The sequence below is a fragment of the Rhincodon typus genome, chromosome 10 (genome assembly GCF_021869965.1).
Source record: "Rhincodon typus isolate 14 chromosome 10, sRhiTyp1.1, whole genome shotgun sequence".
Lineage (NCBI taxonomy): Eukaryota > Metazoa > Chordata > Chondrichthyes > Orectolobiformes > Rhincodontidae > Rhincodon > Rhincodon typus.
Window position 1 is genome coordinate 71,989,997 of NC_063341.1, and position 17,981 is coordinate 72,007,977.

At 43.0% G+C, this 17,981-nt stretch overlaps 1 protein-coding gene across 1 annotated transcript in view; it reads right to left on the reverse strand.

Annotated features, from left to right (window-relative positions):
• Nucleotides 1-17,981, reverse strand: part of vtg3 (vitellogenin 3, phosvitinless) — a 97,938-nt gene that overhangs the window by 38,861 nt on the left and 41,096 nt on the right. The window contains exons 19-22 of the mRNA XM_048601553.1: nt 17,769-17,954; nt 11,111-11,255; nt 10,807-11,026; nt 2,662-2,858 (exon numbers count right to left, since the gene is read on the reverse strand). Of these exons, the coding sequence (XP_048457510.1) occupies nt 2,662-2,858; nt 10,807-11,026; nt 11,111-11,255; nt 17,769-17,954 (748 nt within the window). The remainder of the gene's footprint in view (nt 1-2,661; nt 2,859-10,806; nt 11,027-11,110; nt 11,256-17,768; nt 17,955-17,981) is intronic.

Consider the following 17,981-nt stretch of genomic DNA (forward strand, 5'->3'; position numbering starts at 1 on the left):
TGGGGAACCTTATCAAACGCTTTACTGAAATCCATATACACCACATCAACGGCTTTACCCTCATCCACCTGTTTGGTCACCTTCTCAAAGAACTCAGTAATGTTTGTGGGTTCACCAGGTTCTGATAGCTTGCAATATTAACCATGGTTGACTCTCTAAGGATGCCCATTGACTGATTGAGCACTTGCAGTATTGATGTTTCTGGTTCAGCAGCGGGTTGTCTAATTTTGTATCTAAAACCTTTGTGGACCCACTGCTTACTGTCGAAGTGATGACATTTTACAAGGGGGGTCTACACTTCCACCTGAGATGAAGCTAATCAATGACATTTAGCTCTGAGTATTCTGTTGGGACTTTTTGAAATGGACAGAGACTGCTGATGCTCAACCTGAGCAGAGGAGGTGTAGCACAATGGGAATGTTTCTATGAATACAAAGCTCTGGGTTAATACCCACTGAATTCAAATCCTACCCACAACAACTGGTTTCATTTCAATTTAATTAACTAAGAAATCTGGAGTAGAATGCTATACAAAGCACTGATGTTGATGAAACTGTCAGATGGTCATTTAAAAAAAAAACTCAGTTTGGTTCACTGATGTCTTTCAGTGGAGGAATTCTGCTTTTTGTAGCCTGTCTAGCCTATATGTGCTTTCAGATGTGCAAAAGCCTAGTTCTAAACTGCTCTTAGAAATGATTTGGCAAGCTACTCAGTTATAATAAACTGTGACAGAGAGTCAAATAGGATTAAAAGCGGATGGACAACTCCTCATTGACCTGGACACTGGAGACAATACAGACAAACTTACACCCCTGCAGAATCCTCTTCATATCAACTGGAGACTTGAGTGAACATTGGGAGAGCTGTCCTTTGCACTAATCAAGGTCAGAAGTCATGACACCAGGTTATAGCCCAACAGGTTTATTTGAAATCACAAACTTTGGAGCGCTGCTTCTTCATCAGGTAAGTTCAAGTGACGTCACCCTGATGAAGGACCAGCGCTCCGAAAGTTTGTGATTTCGAATAAACCTGTTGGACTATAACCTGGTGTCGCATGACTTCTGACCTTGTCCGCCCCAGTCTAACCTCCACATCATGCACCAGTCAAGCAACAGACTGATGCGATCTTACTCACTGAATCATACGTTGCAGTCAAAATGGTGATCGCCATTCCCTGTCTCAGGTGAAACCACCACAAGTTGTCTCTCTCTCTCTCTAATGGGAGAGCAGCCCAATGGTCTGGTCATACTGTGGTGACTTTACCTTTCATCTGTCCCAAAGGCAGGATGGATCCACCAGAGGTTGTGAGGGAGCTCTTTAAGAAATTTCTATTTTGATTGTCTCAGGGCCCCATGAAATTAATCTCATGCCATTCGTTCAAGCACCAGTAAGAGAAAACTCCTGTTGCTTGCTGCTTACTGCCTAGCCTGGTCTGAAGAATCAATACTTACACTACATGGAGGAAGCACTGAGGTTGTTCAGGACTTTAATGCATTCTGGGTGGGAGACTTCAATTGCCATCAACAATACACCTGTCACAGATGCATTAGTCTATGATAATGTAGGTAGGAATGATGGTGGCCCAGAGGTTAGCACTGCTGCCTCACAGCGCTAGGGACCCAGGTTCGTTTCCACCCTCAGATGACTGTCTGTGCGCAGATTGCACATTCTTCCCGTGTCTGCGTGGGTTTCCTCCAGGTGCTCCGGTTTCCTCCAACAGTCCAAAGATGTGCAGGTTAGGGTGGATTGGCCATGCTAAATTGCCCCATAGTATCCAGGGATGTGCAGGCTAGGTGGAGTAGCCATGGGAAATACAGGGTTACAGGGGTAGGGTAGGGAGATGGGACTGTGTGGGATGTTCTTTGGAGGGTTGGTCTGGACTTGATGGGCTGAATGGCCTGCTTCCACACTGGAGGGATTGTATGACCACTGCTCTGTCTGGGTTAGACTTACAGGGAGCTCGGGCCATTAGCATCAGCAGAATTGTATTTGACCACAATCAGTAATTTTTTGGCCCAGCTTACCCCACACTCCATCATCAAACGTGGTTCAAAGAGAAGTTCAAAGTCTGCCAAGAGCAACACCAGGTCATCTGTTCAGTCCTTCTTAAAATGGAGGTGTCAATCTGCTTTAGTGACAACACAAGACTGCTTTAAGGCTCGGAGATAGTAAGAACTGCAGATGCTGGAGTCAGAGATAACACAGTGTGGAGCTGGAGGAACACAGCAGGCCAGGCAGCATCAGAGGAGCAGGAAAGTCGACGCTTTGGGTCAGGACACTTCATCAGTCCTGATGAAAGATCCTGACTCAAAACATTAGTTTTCATGCTCCTCCGATGCTGCCTGGCCTGCCTTAAGGCTAAACATCAGTGGCAGCAATTGAAAGACAGAGCTTAGTGATCCCAGAACCAAGTGATCAGATCAGAGTTCTGCAGGCGTGTCACACCTAGTCACAAATTGCAGCAGACAATTAAACCAGTAACCAAAGGAGGCAGCTGTCAAAAACAGACAGTATATCAGTGCAGAAGACAAAAAAATGCATTTGCAAGTATTTTCCATCAGAGGTGCTGAGTGGATGACCCACTTCTGCCGCTTGGGGTGATATCCCATCAAGGAAGGTCATACAGTTGAGCAGTTATCTCTGATATAAAAGAATATTTACCTGATACCGAACATTTCCATCAGCGTTTTTCTTCAATTTCAGAAGGGTTAATTTGCCTTCAGGCATTGTGGTTTCTGACCAATCTGTGTTACTCATGTTACTTGTCCTCATCAACTGACTGATTCTTGCAATCAATTGCTCCCCAGATTGCAATTGCAATTCGACTTGTAACTTTTTGATCGTTGTCGGTGAGATAACTGTGAATTTAAAAGAAATAAAACCTTCATTAATATTCTAGATACATACCCGAAGACACTGCTGCCTAGCCAGTGACTCCCTCATCCCGTGAATGAATGAGAAAAAAAAAGACCTGAACTCTCACATCCGACATTTCTGCAGTTAGCCTGTCACTTTTATGTTACAGATAAGAATGTTGCTGCCTCACATTCATGCAAACGTGCTATTATAACTCAGGGATCAGTCCCAAAATGATTCACAGGGAAAGGAGAAGGCCATTCAGCTCCTTAGTCCTGTTCCACCATACAATAAGGTTGCTCCAGATTGCCCCCTCAATTCCATTTTACTCTCTAGCTCCATATTCCTTGGTCTAATTTACAAAACATATATTGATCATTTGCAGCCCACAAGTTTCAGTTGTCTGAAATACATTGTGAATAACCCAAGCACATTAAAAGCAAACTGCTAACAGGCAAACTGCTGTTGGGTAAATAAGGTCAAAGGGTTAAATGTATGGCTCAAAGATTTAGACCATAAGACAAAGGATCAGAAATTAGGCCATTCAGCCCATTGAGTCTGCTCTGCCATTCGATCATGGCTGATAGTTTCTCCACCCCATTCTCCCACTTTCTCCCCGTGACCCTTAATCCCCTTGACAGTCAAGAACCTATCTATCTCAGTCTTAATGACCTGGCCTCCACAGCCTTCTGTGGTAATGAATGTGGTGTGAGGTGCGTTTTTGAACCGCTGCAGTCCATGTGCTATAGGTAGACCCACAATGTCCTGAGAGAGGGAATTCCAGGATTTTGACCCAGCGACAGTAAAGGAATAGCAATATATTTCCAAGTCAGGAAGTTGTGTGGCTTGGAGGGGATGTTGCTAGTGGCGATGGTGTTCCCATGAATCTGCTGCCTTTGTCCTTCTAGGCAGAAGTGGTTGAGGGTTTGGAAGGTGCTGTCTAATGATCCTTGGCAAATTTCTGCAGTGCATCTTGTCGACAATACACATACTGCTGCTACTGAGCATCGGTAGTGGAGGGAATGGATGTTTGTCGATGTGGTGCCAATTGAGCGGGCTGTTTTGTCCTGGATGGTGTCAAGCTTCTTGAGTGTTGTTGGAGTTTGTGGGGTATTGGCACCAGAACTGGAACAGAAGGGGGAAGTTCTGGTGGGACAGGATGTAGAGAGGGCTTTAAACTAATTAGATTGTGGGCAGGTGTTGAGAGAGGAGAAGGGGAATCCAAAGCAATTCTACAAGTATATTAAAGGCAAAAGAGCAACTAGGGAGAGATTAGAGATCCTTAAGGAACAACAAGGCTGCCTATGTGTGGAATCACAGGAGATGGGTGAGATGCTAAGCAAATATTTCGCATCAGCATTTACTGTGGAGAAAGACATGGAAACTAGGGAACTTGGGGAAATAAATAGTGATGTCTTGAAAACAGTCCGCATTATAGAAGAGGAAGTGATGAAGGTCTTAAAGCGTACAAAGGTACATAAATCCCCAGGACCTGATTGCGTGTATTCCAAGACATTGTGGGAAGCTAACGAAGAAACTGTGGGGGCCCAGAGCAGAGATGTTTGTGCCATCTGCAGCCATGGGTGAGGTGCTGGAGAACTGGAGGGTGGCTAACGTTGTGCTTTTATTTAAGGAAGCCTGTAAGGAGAAGCCTGGGAAGTATAGAATGGAAGTCTGACATCAATGGTGAGTAATGATGTGGAGATGCTGCCGTTGGATGGGGGTGGACAAAATTAGAAGTCATGCAGCACCGGGTTATGGCCCAACAGGTTTACTTAATATCACAATCTTTTCGAGTGCTGCTCCTTCGTCAGGTGGAGTGGAGAGAAGTTCACAGGCACAGAATTTATATGCAGAGAGATAATGGCAAGATAATTCCAGGTAATTAAGAGTGTCAACAGAGAAGTACAAATAGTGTGAGTGGAGAGTTGACTGGTTGAATAACAACACAAACACAGAATTTGCTAGAAAAGCTCAGCAGGTCTGGCAGCATCTGTGAAGGAAAAAACAGAGTTAACATTTCAGGTCTGCTGACCCTTCCTCAGAACTGATAGTAACTGGGAAAATGTTGGTTTAAATGCAGAAAATAGGGAAGGGGATGGGGTAGGGAGAGAACGATGGGATAAAGGATAGAGCCTGAAGAGAGAAGAGCAGGTGGTTAGACAAAGGAGTGGATAACAATCAGGCTGGGAGGGTGAATAACTGTTAATGGGGACTGTTAGTGACTAATAATAGGTAGTGCGTAATGGCAGGCTATGTGGTAACAAGGCCTGGTGTGGGGGTAGGGGGCTGGGACATGGGACAGTTTAGACCCTAAAATTATTGAGCTCGATATGGAGTTCGGATGGCTTTAGGGTCCCCAAGCGGAAAATGAGGTGTTGTTCTTTCAGCTTGTGCTGAGTTTCACTGGAACACTACAGCAAGACAGAGACAGAGATGTTGGCCAGGGAACAGGGTGATGTGTTGAGTGGCAGGCAACTGGAAGCTTGAGGTCTTTTTTGTGAGCAGAATGTAGATGTTCTGCAAAGCGGTCACCCAGTTTATGCTTTGTTTCCCCAGTGTAGAGGAGACCACACTGTGAGCAGCGAATGCATTAGACTAGATTCTGGGAAGTGCAGGTGAAGTGTTGCTTCACCTGGAAGGTATGTTTGGGCCCTTGGATTTTTTCTTCACAGATGCTGCCAGACCTGCTGAGCTTTTCCAGCAACTTCTGATTTTGTTCCTGATTTACAGCATCCACAGGTCTTTCAGTTTTTATTTAGGTTGAATAACAAGTCTTTCCAGGTGATCAAAAGTGTCAGGCAGTGTGAGTAAAGTGTCAACAGCTGAATAAAAAGTGAAGGGATGACCTATGAACCGATTAATTACGGCAGAGAGATAATTACAAATAATCCACTTGCAAAGATTTGTTATTCTGTGGCTGTGTGCTTCCCTCCACTTCACCTAATGAAGGAGCAGCTCTCTGAAAGCTTGTGATTTTAAGTAAACCTGTTGGACTATAACCTGGTGTTGAACAGTGAGTAAGTTGTTGGAGAGGGTTCTAAGAGACAGGATTTACATGCATTTGTAGAGGCAAGGACTGGTCAGGGATAGTCAGCATGGCTTTGTGTGTGGGAAATCATGTCTCACTTGTTTAAAACTTGTTTAAATTTTTTGAGGACATGACCAAGTAGATGAGGGCAGAGCGGTAGAAGTTGACTACATGAACTTTTGCTAGGACTTCAACAAGGTTCTGCATGGTAGACTAGTTAGTAAAATTAGTTCACATGGAATACAGGTAGAGCTAGCCAATTGGATACAAAATTGGCTTGATGGTGGAAGACAGAGGGTGGTAGAGGGTTGTTTCTCGCACTGGAGGCCTGTAACCAGCGGTGTCCTGCAGAAATTGGTGCTGGGTCCACTTTTTGTCATTATATAAATGATTTAGATGAGAATGCAGCAAGCATGATTATTAAGTTTGCAGATGACACTAAAATTGATGGTATAGTGGACAGTGAAGAAGGTTATCGCAGAGTACAACAGGATCTTGATCAGCTGGGCCAATGAACTAAGGAGTGGCAGATAGAGTTTATCTTGGATAAATGTGGGTGTTACATTTTGGGAAAACAGGGCAGGACTTACACAGTTAATGGTAGGACCCAGGGAAGTGTTGTTGAGCAGAGTGGCTCTAAGGGTTCAGGTACGTAGTTCCATGAAAATGACGTCACAGGTAGACAGGGTGGTGAAGAAGGCGGAGAGAGCAAGAACTGCAGATGCTGGAGTCAGAGTCAACACAGTGTGGAGCTGGAGGAACACAGCAGGCCAGGCAGCATCAGAGGAGCAGGAAAGTCGATGTTTCAGGTCAGGACCCTTCATCGGGACTCTTTCATCAGGAAAGATTTAAAAGGGACCTGAGCGCAACTTTTTCGCACTTATGTGGAAGGCACTGCCAGAGGAAGTGGCAGACACCTGAAGGAGGGTCCTGACTTGAAACATTGACTTTCCTGCTCCTCTGATGCTGCCTGACCTGCTGTGTTCCTTTAGCTCCACACTGTGTTAATTGTGGTCATGAAGGCATTTGGCACACTTGCTTTCATAAGTCAGAACACTGAGTGCAGTAGTTGGGACATCATGTTACAGCCATATAGAACATAGCTGAGGTCACTTTTGGAGTACTGTATATAGTTCTGGTTGCCCTGCTAGAGGAAGGATTTTATTAAATTGGAAAGGGTGCAGAAACGCTTCACAAGAATGTTACTGGGACTTGAGTTATAGGGACAGGCTGGATAGGTTGGGCCTTTTCTCCCTGGAGCGTAGGAGGCTGAGAGGTGGCCTCATAAAGATCTATAAAATCATGAGAGGCATAGATAAGGTAAATAGCAAAAGATTTTTTTCCCTGAGGTAGGGGAGTTCAAAACTAGAGGGTATTGGTTTAAGGTGAGAGAGGAATGATTTAAAACGGACATGAGGGGCAACTTTTTCACACTTGTGTGGAACGCACTGCCAGAGGAAGTGGTAGAGGCGGGTACAGTCACAGTATTTAAAAGACATTTGGACAGGTACATGGAAAGGAAAAGTTTAGAGGGATATAGGCCAAACACATGCAAATGGGACTAGTTTAGTTTGGGAAACCTGGTCGGGATGGAGAAGTTGGACTGAAGGATCTGTTTCCATGCTGTCTGCCTATATGACTCGCTATATATGCAGACTTACAAAGCATTACAGGGCAGCTATTTGGGTAATGACACTCAAGGTGGAACAGGAAGGGACAGCGAGTAAAAACATAGACAATTGGCAGTAAGTAGGTTCAAAGGGAGAGGAAATAGCCAATAGACAAAATAGTCTCTTTATTTGAATGCCCATAGTTTTGGGTACAAAGTAAATGAATTAACAGCACAAATACAGGTTAGTGGGCATAAGCATAGAGCCAGTAGGAGACATGGAAACTGAATATTTAGAGGTAACAAGGTGTGGAGCTGGAGGAACACAGCAAGCCAAGCAGCATCAGAGGAGCAGGAAAGCTGACGTTTCATGTCTGGACCCTTCTTCAGAAATTTCTGCTCCTCTGATGCCGCCTGGCCTGCTGTGTTCATCCAGCTCCACACCTTGTTATCTCAGACTCCAGCATCGGCAGTTCCTACTACCTCTGAATATTTAGAGGAATGTGATTATTCAAAAGGACAGGCAGGAAGAAATGGTGATGGGGCAGCTTTGTTAGTATGAGATGGAATAAATACAATAGCAATAAATGATCTTGGAGCAGAAGATGCAGAATCCATTTGGGTGAAGCTAAGAAATTAAAGTGGAAAAGACATTGGAAAAAGTAACCTATCGCCTCCATCCTCCAATAGCACCTGTATGGTAGGACAGAGAATATATGAGAAGATAATGAGGGCATGTAAAAAAGGCCATACATTAATTATGTGTGACATTAATCTTCATGTAGATTGGAACAGTCAGATTTGCAGAGGGAGCCACAAGGAAAACAAAAAATCAGCGAATGTATTTGGGGCAGTTTGCCAGAACAATATATAACAGATCCAACCAGAATTCAGGCTATTTATGATTTGGTAATATGTAATAAGGCAGATTTTAATAAATGATGTTGGAGTTAAAAGGAAACAATGACCATAACATGGTAGAATTTAAAATTCAGTTTGAGAGAGAGAAACTTGGGTCAGAAAACACTGTGCTAAACTTAATAAAAAGATAATTACAAACAAAAGCGGGCAGAGCTAGCTGGTAAATTTATTAAGGAGCAAAGACTGTTAAAGAACAATTGCAAGTGTTCAACAAAATAGTTCACAGCTCACAAGAAAGATATATCCCAGCGAGAAATAAGGATTCCAGGAAGCAATAAGCCAACCATGGTTAACAAGGGAAGCTAAGGATAAAAGCAAAATGAAAGAAAAAAGCAAACAATTCAGCAAAGATTAGTGGAAAGCCAGAGGAGCAGGAAATTTTTAGAAACAAACAAACGACAACAAAAAAGGTAGAACACAAATTGTGAGAGTAAACTTGCAATAACATCCAATCAAACAAAGACGTCCTGTAAATATATAAAAAAGAAGCAACAAGACAAAGTCAACATGGACCCATTAGAGAACAAGACTGGAGAAACAATAACAGGGAACCAGAAAGTGGCAAAGGAGTTGAATAAATACTTTGCTTCAGTCTTAACAGAAGAAACTAATAGAATTCTAAAATTACTAAATAATCAAAGGGACAAAAACAGGAGAGGCCATAAATACAATATTATCAGGAGAGTAAAAACATGAGGGAATCTAATGGAGCTAAAAAAACTGCAGATGCTGGAATCCAAGGTAGACAAACAGGAGGCTGGAAGAACACAGCAAGCCAGACAGCATCTGGAGGAAAGGAGAAGTCAACGTTTTGGGTATTACCCATTCCTGAAGAAGGGTAATACACCAAAAATTGACTTCCATCTTTCTTTAGATGCTGCCTGGCTTGCTGCGTTCTTCCAGCCTCCTGTTTGTCTACAATGGAGCGAAAGACTGGTATGTCCCCTGGAACTGTTGGAATGCATCTTGCCTTGGGAACAGGAGGAACTCCGTGGAGAAGATTTGTCTGGATCTCAGCTACAAGACGTGTCCTACACCCTCAGTCCTACCAATGGGCAACTGACACTGAGAAGACACTCCTGACCCAGACTGGATTGAGCCCACATCCTCTGTGTCAATAACTGTCCCAGATGTTCTACCACCAAGGGCCAGATGTAAGTGGAAGAGTTAGGAATTGGGATACCAGATTGATTTTCTAGTTCTAAATAGTCTGCCAACATGAACCTGGTACTGACCAGCACCATAGTTGAAGTGGAAGCTTATTTGGAGACGGGACAATTAATAGTTGGCGGGAGGGGAGGATGGGAAGGGAGTTGTGGAGCCAGGAATGGAGCAGGGACACCTTGAGCTTGAAAAGCAAAATTGGACACAATCTGCCTCTTCAAATTCTTAGAATCCCCACAGATGGAAACAGGCCATTCAGCCCTTTGAGTCCACACCACCCCTTCGAAGAACATTCCATCTAGACCCACTCCCTATCCCTGTAACCCTGAATTTTCCATGGCTAATCCACCTAACCTGTACATCTTTGGACTGTGGGAGGAAACTGGAGCACCTGGAAGAAACCCATGCAGATGTGAGGAGAAGGTACAAACTCCACACAGACAGTCGCCTGAGGGTGGAATTGAACCTGGATCCCTGGCGTTGTGAGGCAGCAGTGCTAACCACTGAGCTGCCATGCTGCCCCATTATTGGGGCAGGAGTGATCAGGGATGGGGGTTTGGAATCCAGAACAGGAAAAGGATAGAATGTTCATAGTAGTGAAGCGCCATTATTGGGCAATAGATTTACATCAAATCTGCCACTTGTTAACCATCACATGAAAGATATCAACACAGCAGACCATGTTGCAGATGGGCTGGAGCTGGTCAGCTTCGTGCAACTCTCAAGAGTTTCCCATCTCCAAGAAAATCTCAGGACTTTAGAAAGCGAGCTCTTAGTGAGCTCCTTGATGTTGTAAATGTAGCCAATTAAAGATGTGGGAAATTGACTTTTTCCACTCTTGAGAAAGTCAGTGGGGTTGGGAATGGATTGGCACAATTGGCATCAAGGCATTGGCACCATTCTTTATGGTGACCCACCTCCGAGCCAGCCCCATTCAGGGCACAAACGTCTATCCCCAAGTGTCCATGCTTGCTTAACATCACTGACTCACACAGAACTGTTATGGCACAGAAGGTGGCCATTCCACCCATCATACTGCACTGTTCTATCACCCACTGGAAATCACTTGCCTTTTTCCTATCTCCCTGCAACCATTTTCACCCAGAGGGAAAGGAGATTGACACTAACACTGCACTTTATCTGCTATGAAGGGCTTTAGGATATCTTGACATGGTGAAAGGAGCTTTGTAAATGCAAGTTCTTTTCCTTTCGTGATTGCCTTTACCTGGTTTGACTGTGACAACAATCGATTTATCACCGATGATTCTGTACAACGGTGAGTTGCCGGTGAAGGCAGCATTTTCAGAGCTAGTCTTGTAGCAAACTTGAACTCCGAATGTGCTGAACTTTGCACAAGCCTGGCGGACTGTTGGACTTGGGACATCTGGTGTATCTTCAGCTGAGCACACAGCTCCCTGTGGTATAGCTAGAGGCAACACTTTCTCCTGCAAGGCAACCACAAATTAAAACAGTTGAAGCACTCCACAGCTGAACCAAGGAGAAAGCAACCGGAGGGTCTTTTTTCTTACCATCACTCTCTGTTTATCTGCTGTTGAATTCTTTGCCAAATTCAATTCTCTGTTCATCATTCTGAACTCTCCGCTCGATAGCAGTGGAGTGACTTTCGCTGAGGCCAAGTCTTCAATATTTCTTGAGAAGGCAAAAGCCCGTGACCTATTTAGATGTAAAAACAGAAACAGAGGGCAATGGCATCATCAAACTTGCTTCATGTCAAGCCCATCTGCTAACCTCCTCTGTGTAAGCAATGGCTCATTGGTCTAACCTCTGTCAGAAGATGGAGGGTACACAGTCTCACAACACTGACCTGAACATGACATTTAGGCTGACACTTCCTTAGACTTTGAGATCTGGATACTTTTCAATTTTCCTTTATTTTCATAAAATCCCTACAGTGTGGGAATGGGCCCTTTGGCCCAACAAGTCCACACTGACCCTCAGAGCATCCCACCCAGACCCATCCTGCTATAACCCATGTAATCTACACATCCCTGAACACTATGGGCAATTTAGTGTGGCTAATCCACCTAACCTTCACATCTTTGGACTGTGGGAGGAAACTGGAGCACCTGGAGGAAACCCACACAGACACAGGGAGAATGTGCAGACTCCACACAGACAGTTACCTGAGGCTGGAATTGAACCTGGGTCCCTGGTGCTGTGAGGCAGCTATGCTAAGGACTGAGCCACTGTGCCACCCCCTGTTGTACTTTTTGAGATTCTGGTTTTGTAACCAAGCTGGTGCCACACAATTGTGACTGTCAACTTCTCACCGTACTCATGTCTTCCTCTACTTGAGCACAATAAAATCTAGTTCTAATTCTAAAATCCAATTCTAATTCTGTGCACCACAGTGGGAGTGCTGTACTGTTGCAGGCCCGTCTACCTGATGGAACATTAAACTAACCCTCTTGATTGAATTCAGAAAAAATCCCTTGAATCCTAGATAACAAGGTGTAGAGCTGATTGAACACAGCAGGCCAAGCAGCATCATAGGAGCAGGAAGGCTGACGTTTCGGGCCCAGACCCTTCATCAGAAATGGGGGAGGGGAAAGGGTTTCTGAAATAAATAGGGAGCGAGGGGGAGGATGAGATTAAGGGGCCAAATGCACACAAGTGGATCCAATTTAGGAGACCTGGTCAGCATGGACGAGTTGGGCTGAAGGGCTTGTTTCCATGCCGATGGCTGCTTAATATAATATCAACAATCAATAACAATGTGAAATCTAGCTGCATGTCATTTTCTTTTTTTACAAAAGGCTTTTTCATATTGCATTTATGATTCAAGATTTGAGGTACCAGATCTTTGTCAACTGACTTTAGGTGAAGTCAAAAGTTTATCTCGCTTACTGATGGTTGCACAGGGTCCATGGTTTGCAAATTTAACAGTTCTAGCATGAATCTGGCACAATACATAAACACATTGAAATTCTAATAAGAAAGTATGACTGTTGCAAAGCAATGAAAATAAGGCTGTACTGAAACTTGTGATTAACTAGAAATTTAGTAAATTTAGGATAGATTAAGACAAAACTAACTAATTCAAAGTGAAAGTGTAACATTAACAAAATTTCTTTAAATTGATTTGTGGTGTAGACCTCTTGGAAGATTCAACGTAAGCCTGAAGCAGTCTAATTTAACCACGATAAATTAAAGATGGTTTATTTATTTTTGTCCTGGACAGGTTAAAATGTAGAAGTGCATTTCTGTTTCAACAAAATTAGGTGCCTCAATCCCCTGCAGCAGAGGCTTGGGAATATATCGCAATTTATGTGTGGTCTTGGTAAGAGCAGTGATGAAATTAGAGAATGGCTTCGCTGATGCAAGAAGCATGCAGTAACATATCTTGCTTTTGGTCTGAAGAATTGTCATGTTGCCAAATACCAAAAATGGAAGTGAAATTGAAGACTTATTTGCCTTCTGCAGAGCTAATGTAATGTTGTGCTGCTGGATGAAACCATTCCTCCTGTCAATTTCTGTTGCTTGTGAAGTCTAATTTTTTTCACGCTTGGCAAGTACAGAAGTTTCTCATGGTAAACCTGTGCAGGTTGAGTCAAGTCAGAAAGTTACAAAACTAGTTTGGTGTTGGATTTCTAATACTGCATAGTATTAATAATATGCATTTCTAATAATGCATACTGCATTCTTCCAGTTCCTTCTATTAATAGTTGGTTAAGTACATACACCATATTTTCATCCAGCTCTACACCTTGTTATCTCAGATTTTTCAGCATCTGCAGTTCCTACTATCTCTGATACAATTTAAACCCCACTGCGAAGCCTCTGCTAAGGATGCCTACCCTGAAGAAATTACCCTCCTCCCTCCGGACAAACCTCAGGGGATCTCTCTCCCACTGCAACTCTCTCGTCCTCCCCGTCTCTCCCTATTTATTTCAGAACCCCCTTCCCCTCCCCCATTTCTGATGAAGGGTCTAGGCCCGAAACGTCAGCTTTCCTGCTCCTATGATGCTGCTTGGCCTGCTGTGTTCATCCAGCTCTGCACCTTGTTATCTCAGATTTTCCAGCATCTGCAGTTCCTACTATCTCGGATACAATTACTACCCTTGAATCCTAGCTATATTTTATCCTTCATCCACACAGAACAACACTGAGATTGCATTGCTTTCAGATGGAGATTGCGGTGTGCAAATTAGCTGCTGTAATTCCTAAAAAATAAGAGTGAACAATATAGTAAAAAAGATATTTTACTGTTTGGAAAGCACGTTGTTCATCTGGCAATGTCACTTTCTATGACCTGATGCTTTAAAAGGTGACTTTAACGTCATGAACTAAATTTTTGTGCTTTTGTTACCTCCAGACTTGCCTGTTCTCCACATTTTCTATTGACCCCACACTTTTCAGAAACATTCTTGTGTGGAAATCCATTGTATCACTCCTCACCATAATCTGAGCAGAGCATGTTTTGTTCGTTAATTTTAGTGAATGAAGCAAAATGCAAATAAGAGCAAGTGATTGCCAACAATCCAGTACTCTATAGAATGTCACTTCCAGATGCCCACCCTCCTGTTATCCTACATTACAAAACTGCCCATGCTTCAAAAGTACAAATTGGCTCTCAACTGATTTAGGTCATCTTGAAGCCATGAAAGGGGCTGTACATAAGCAAGTTTTTTTTTCTCTCTGTGTTCCTTCAGGCTTCTTAATTGAGAATTGTAGCATTTTACAGCATACAAGCCAACCAACCCATTGTGTCTGTGCTGGTTATCTAATTGGTCCCTTGCCTGCTCATCACTGCACCCAATTGTTTCTATTTCAAGCATTTACCTACTTCTCTTTCGAAAACTGCTATCGAATCTGCTACTATCAGACCTTCAGTCAGTACTTTCCTGAAACTCAAAGTGAAACAATAACGTTAGTACCTATCTAATCCATCCTGACCTTCTTTCTTCTTTCTGGTTTTAATTGTTGATTCAGAATACTGCATAATGTTTCAATTATTCCAATGTTCTCTTGGCTGGCCTTCTAGCTTTAATAAACACGTGCTTATCTAAAACTCTCACTCTTATATTCTAAAAACACCATTCCACCAATATGCTTGTTGGCCTGTATTTCATTTCTTACTAATGCCTCAAGTTGTAACTGTATGGTGGCACGGTGGTTAGCACTGTTGCCTCATAGCACCAGGGACCTATGTTTGATTCTAGCCTTGGGTGAATATCTGTGTGGAGTTTGCATGTTCTCTCTATGTGTCTGTGTGGGTTTTGTCTGGGTGCTCTGGTTTCCTCCCACAGTCCAACGATGTGCAGGTTAGGGGGATTAGCAATGGAAAATATGGGGTTACAGAGATAGAGTAGGGGAGTTGGTCAGAATGGCATTGAGTGTGGACTTGATGGGCTGAATGGCCTGCTTCCATGCTTCAGGGGTTCTATGATCTTTGTTTTCCAATCTATCGAATGCCTTTACCCCTTGAGGATTCTGCTTTCTTCTAGCACTCACCTCTTGTGTGTCCTCAACTTTCTTCATCCTATCGTTGGCAAACTGTAGCCAACAAGGACTTAAGTGTTGGAACTCACTTCTGAATCCTTTGTGTTTCCTTCTTTCCCTTTAAGATGCTGCTTAAAACATACCTCTTTGTCAAACATCTGGTAGGTCATGAGCCTTTGACACTGTCTTCTTGACAAAGTTATTAAAGCTGCCTTTGAAGATTTTTACGGTAGTCGTGGAGAGATTCTTGGCAAGCAGAGAGGTTTTCAGTGGCAGGTGAGAATGTGGCTGAGATCACAGATCTTATTAAATGGGGTAGCCGGCTCAAGGGACTGAATGGCCTATATCCACTGTTTACTTATACATTTGTTTAGTCACTGCCCTCATATATCCTCTTAAATCATAAAACTAGGTGCAGGAATTGGCCATTCAGCCCCTTGTTCCTGCTACACCATTCAAAACAATCGTGGCTAATCTCATCTTAGCCTCAACTCCACTTTTCTGTCTATTCTCTTTAACTCTCAACCTGTTACTAATTGAAATTCTAACTCCTCCTTAAGTTTACTCAATGTCCCAGTTTCCACCACACACTGGGATAGTGAATTCCACAGATTCATGACCTTATGAGAGAAGTAATTCCTCCTCATCTCTGTTTTAAATTTCCTGCCCCTTATCCCAGAACTACGACCTCTCATTCTAGATTGTCCCACAATGGAAACATCCTCTCTACATCTAACTTGTCAATCCCCTTGAGAATCATATATACCTCAATTAAATCTCCTCGAGTTTAAGCCTAAACTGCTCAGTCTCTTCTTATAAGACAAGGCTTCTATCTTTGGAATTAACCTAGTGAACCATCTCTGAACAGCCTCCTCAAGTAAGGGGACAGGGCTTCAGGTGCTCAATGTTGGAACCTCCATCCCACACTCTGGGATAATGAATTCCACAAATTCACAAACCCTTTTAGAACATGCACAGAATAGCACAGCACAGGAACATGTCCTTTGGCCCACCATGTCTGTACTGACCATGGTGCCATTCTAAACTAATCCCATCCGCCTGCACATGGTCAATATTCCTCTATTCCCTGCCTACTCACATATCTATCTAAATGCTCCTTAAACTTTGCTAATGTATCTGCTTCCATCACCATCCCTTCCAGGTATCTACCACCTTTTGTGTAAAAAAAAACTTATCTAGCATATCTCGTTTAAAAACTTCCCCCCCCTCACCTTAAACCTGTACCCCAGGTAACTGGCATTTCTGCCCTGGGTAAAAGATTCTGGCTATTTATCCTATTCATGCCTTTCGTGATTTTATGTATTTCTACTGAAAACAATCCAAGTTTGTCCAATCTCTCCTTATAGCTAGCACACTCCAAACCGGGCAACATCCTGGTAAACCTCTTTTTCACCCTCTTCAAAGCCTCCCTGTCCTTCCTATAGTGTGGCAACCAAAACTGCATACTTTGAGAGAAGAATTATCCTCTGGTTCATTGAAAACTACAATGTAATTACGTTCCCGCGCAGTGGTTTGGGGACATTTCAGCGTTCTAATGTTACTGTTAACAGCAAATTTTGTTTTAACTGGCACTCTTGATAAATCAGCAAAAATTATTGTACCTGAAATACTGGAGGTTTACTATATTACCTCAATCTCTGCTATGTACAAGTTGTCAGTTGAGGATATGAGTGAGAATGCTCTCTGCTGGCAAGTTTTATTTAAGGCAAAGTTGCATTATTATTTAAATTTTTTTTTGCTTTAAATAAAGTTTAACAGTGATGGGTATATGCTGCATTATGTTTTAATTACTTAGTGCTGTTTTTATATTGATTCTGTGGACCCCTTGATCAATCGGAATATTTAATAAGAACATAATAAGAAATAGGAGCAGGAGTAGGCCATCCGGCCCATCGATCCTGCTCCGCCATTCTATAAGATCATGGCTGATGTTTTCATGGACTCAGCTCCACTTACCTGCCCGCTCACCATAACCCTTAATTAATTTGATCAACCAGCATAATCCTGGAGTCGTTCGTTTGCTCGCTGAGCTGTTTGTTCTGTGGTGTACAGTCGTTTCGTTACCATTCTTGGCAACATCATCAGTGCTACCTCTAATCGATGCGTTGGTGTTCTTCTCCATTCCGAATTCATATGATCCTCCGGTGTGGTGGGTCTTTTCACTTCTGGTTCTGTTTTTCAGCAGCAGTCTGTATGTGGGGTCTATTTCTTTGTGTATTTTAATGGAGTCCCGTATTTAGAACCAGGCCTCCAGAAATTCCCTTGCATGTCTGTCGTTCACTTGTCCCACTGTAGACACTTTGTCCCAGTCGAACTGATGGCCTCCATTGTCTGTGTGTATTGAGACAAGTGAATATTGGTCGTGTCTTTTTACAGCCAGCTGGTGTTCATGTATCCTGGTTGTCAGTTTCCTCCCCGTTTGTCTAATGTAATGTTTATTGCATTCACTGCATGGGATTCTGTATATCATGTTAGTCCTGTTCACTGTTGGCTTCAATTAGCTCAGTGAGCTAACAAACAACTGCATTAACAACCCGAGCTACAAATTTTTGCTAAGATCTTAAAAAGGCAAGGTCCTGTAGGTGCCAGTTAATAAAAAGTTTGCATTCTCACTCATACCCTAAAATGCAAATAATCATAGGCATCGTAGACCAGAAAAAGGAACATTAAAAACATGTGGAAATGGGTTAGGATTTCTGTTACCTAGCAGAGAACAGCTCATCTTCCTGTTTCAGTGGGGGTGATTCAATTTTGATGTTACTCTTCCTTAAGTTCACTCTCGCAGTGAAGTTCACAGGGACAACAGTGCTTGTCTTCAATTGCACTTCTACTCCTGTCTGTATCAGAGGGGTGTTTATTCCCATGATGGCGATGACATCTTTGACAGCACTGGAGAGAAAAATCACAAAAAGAAAG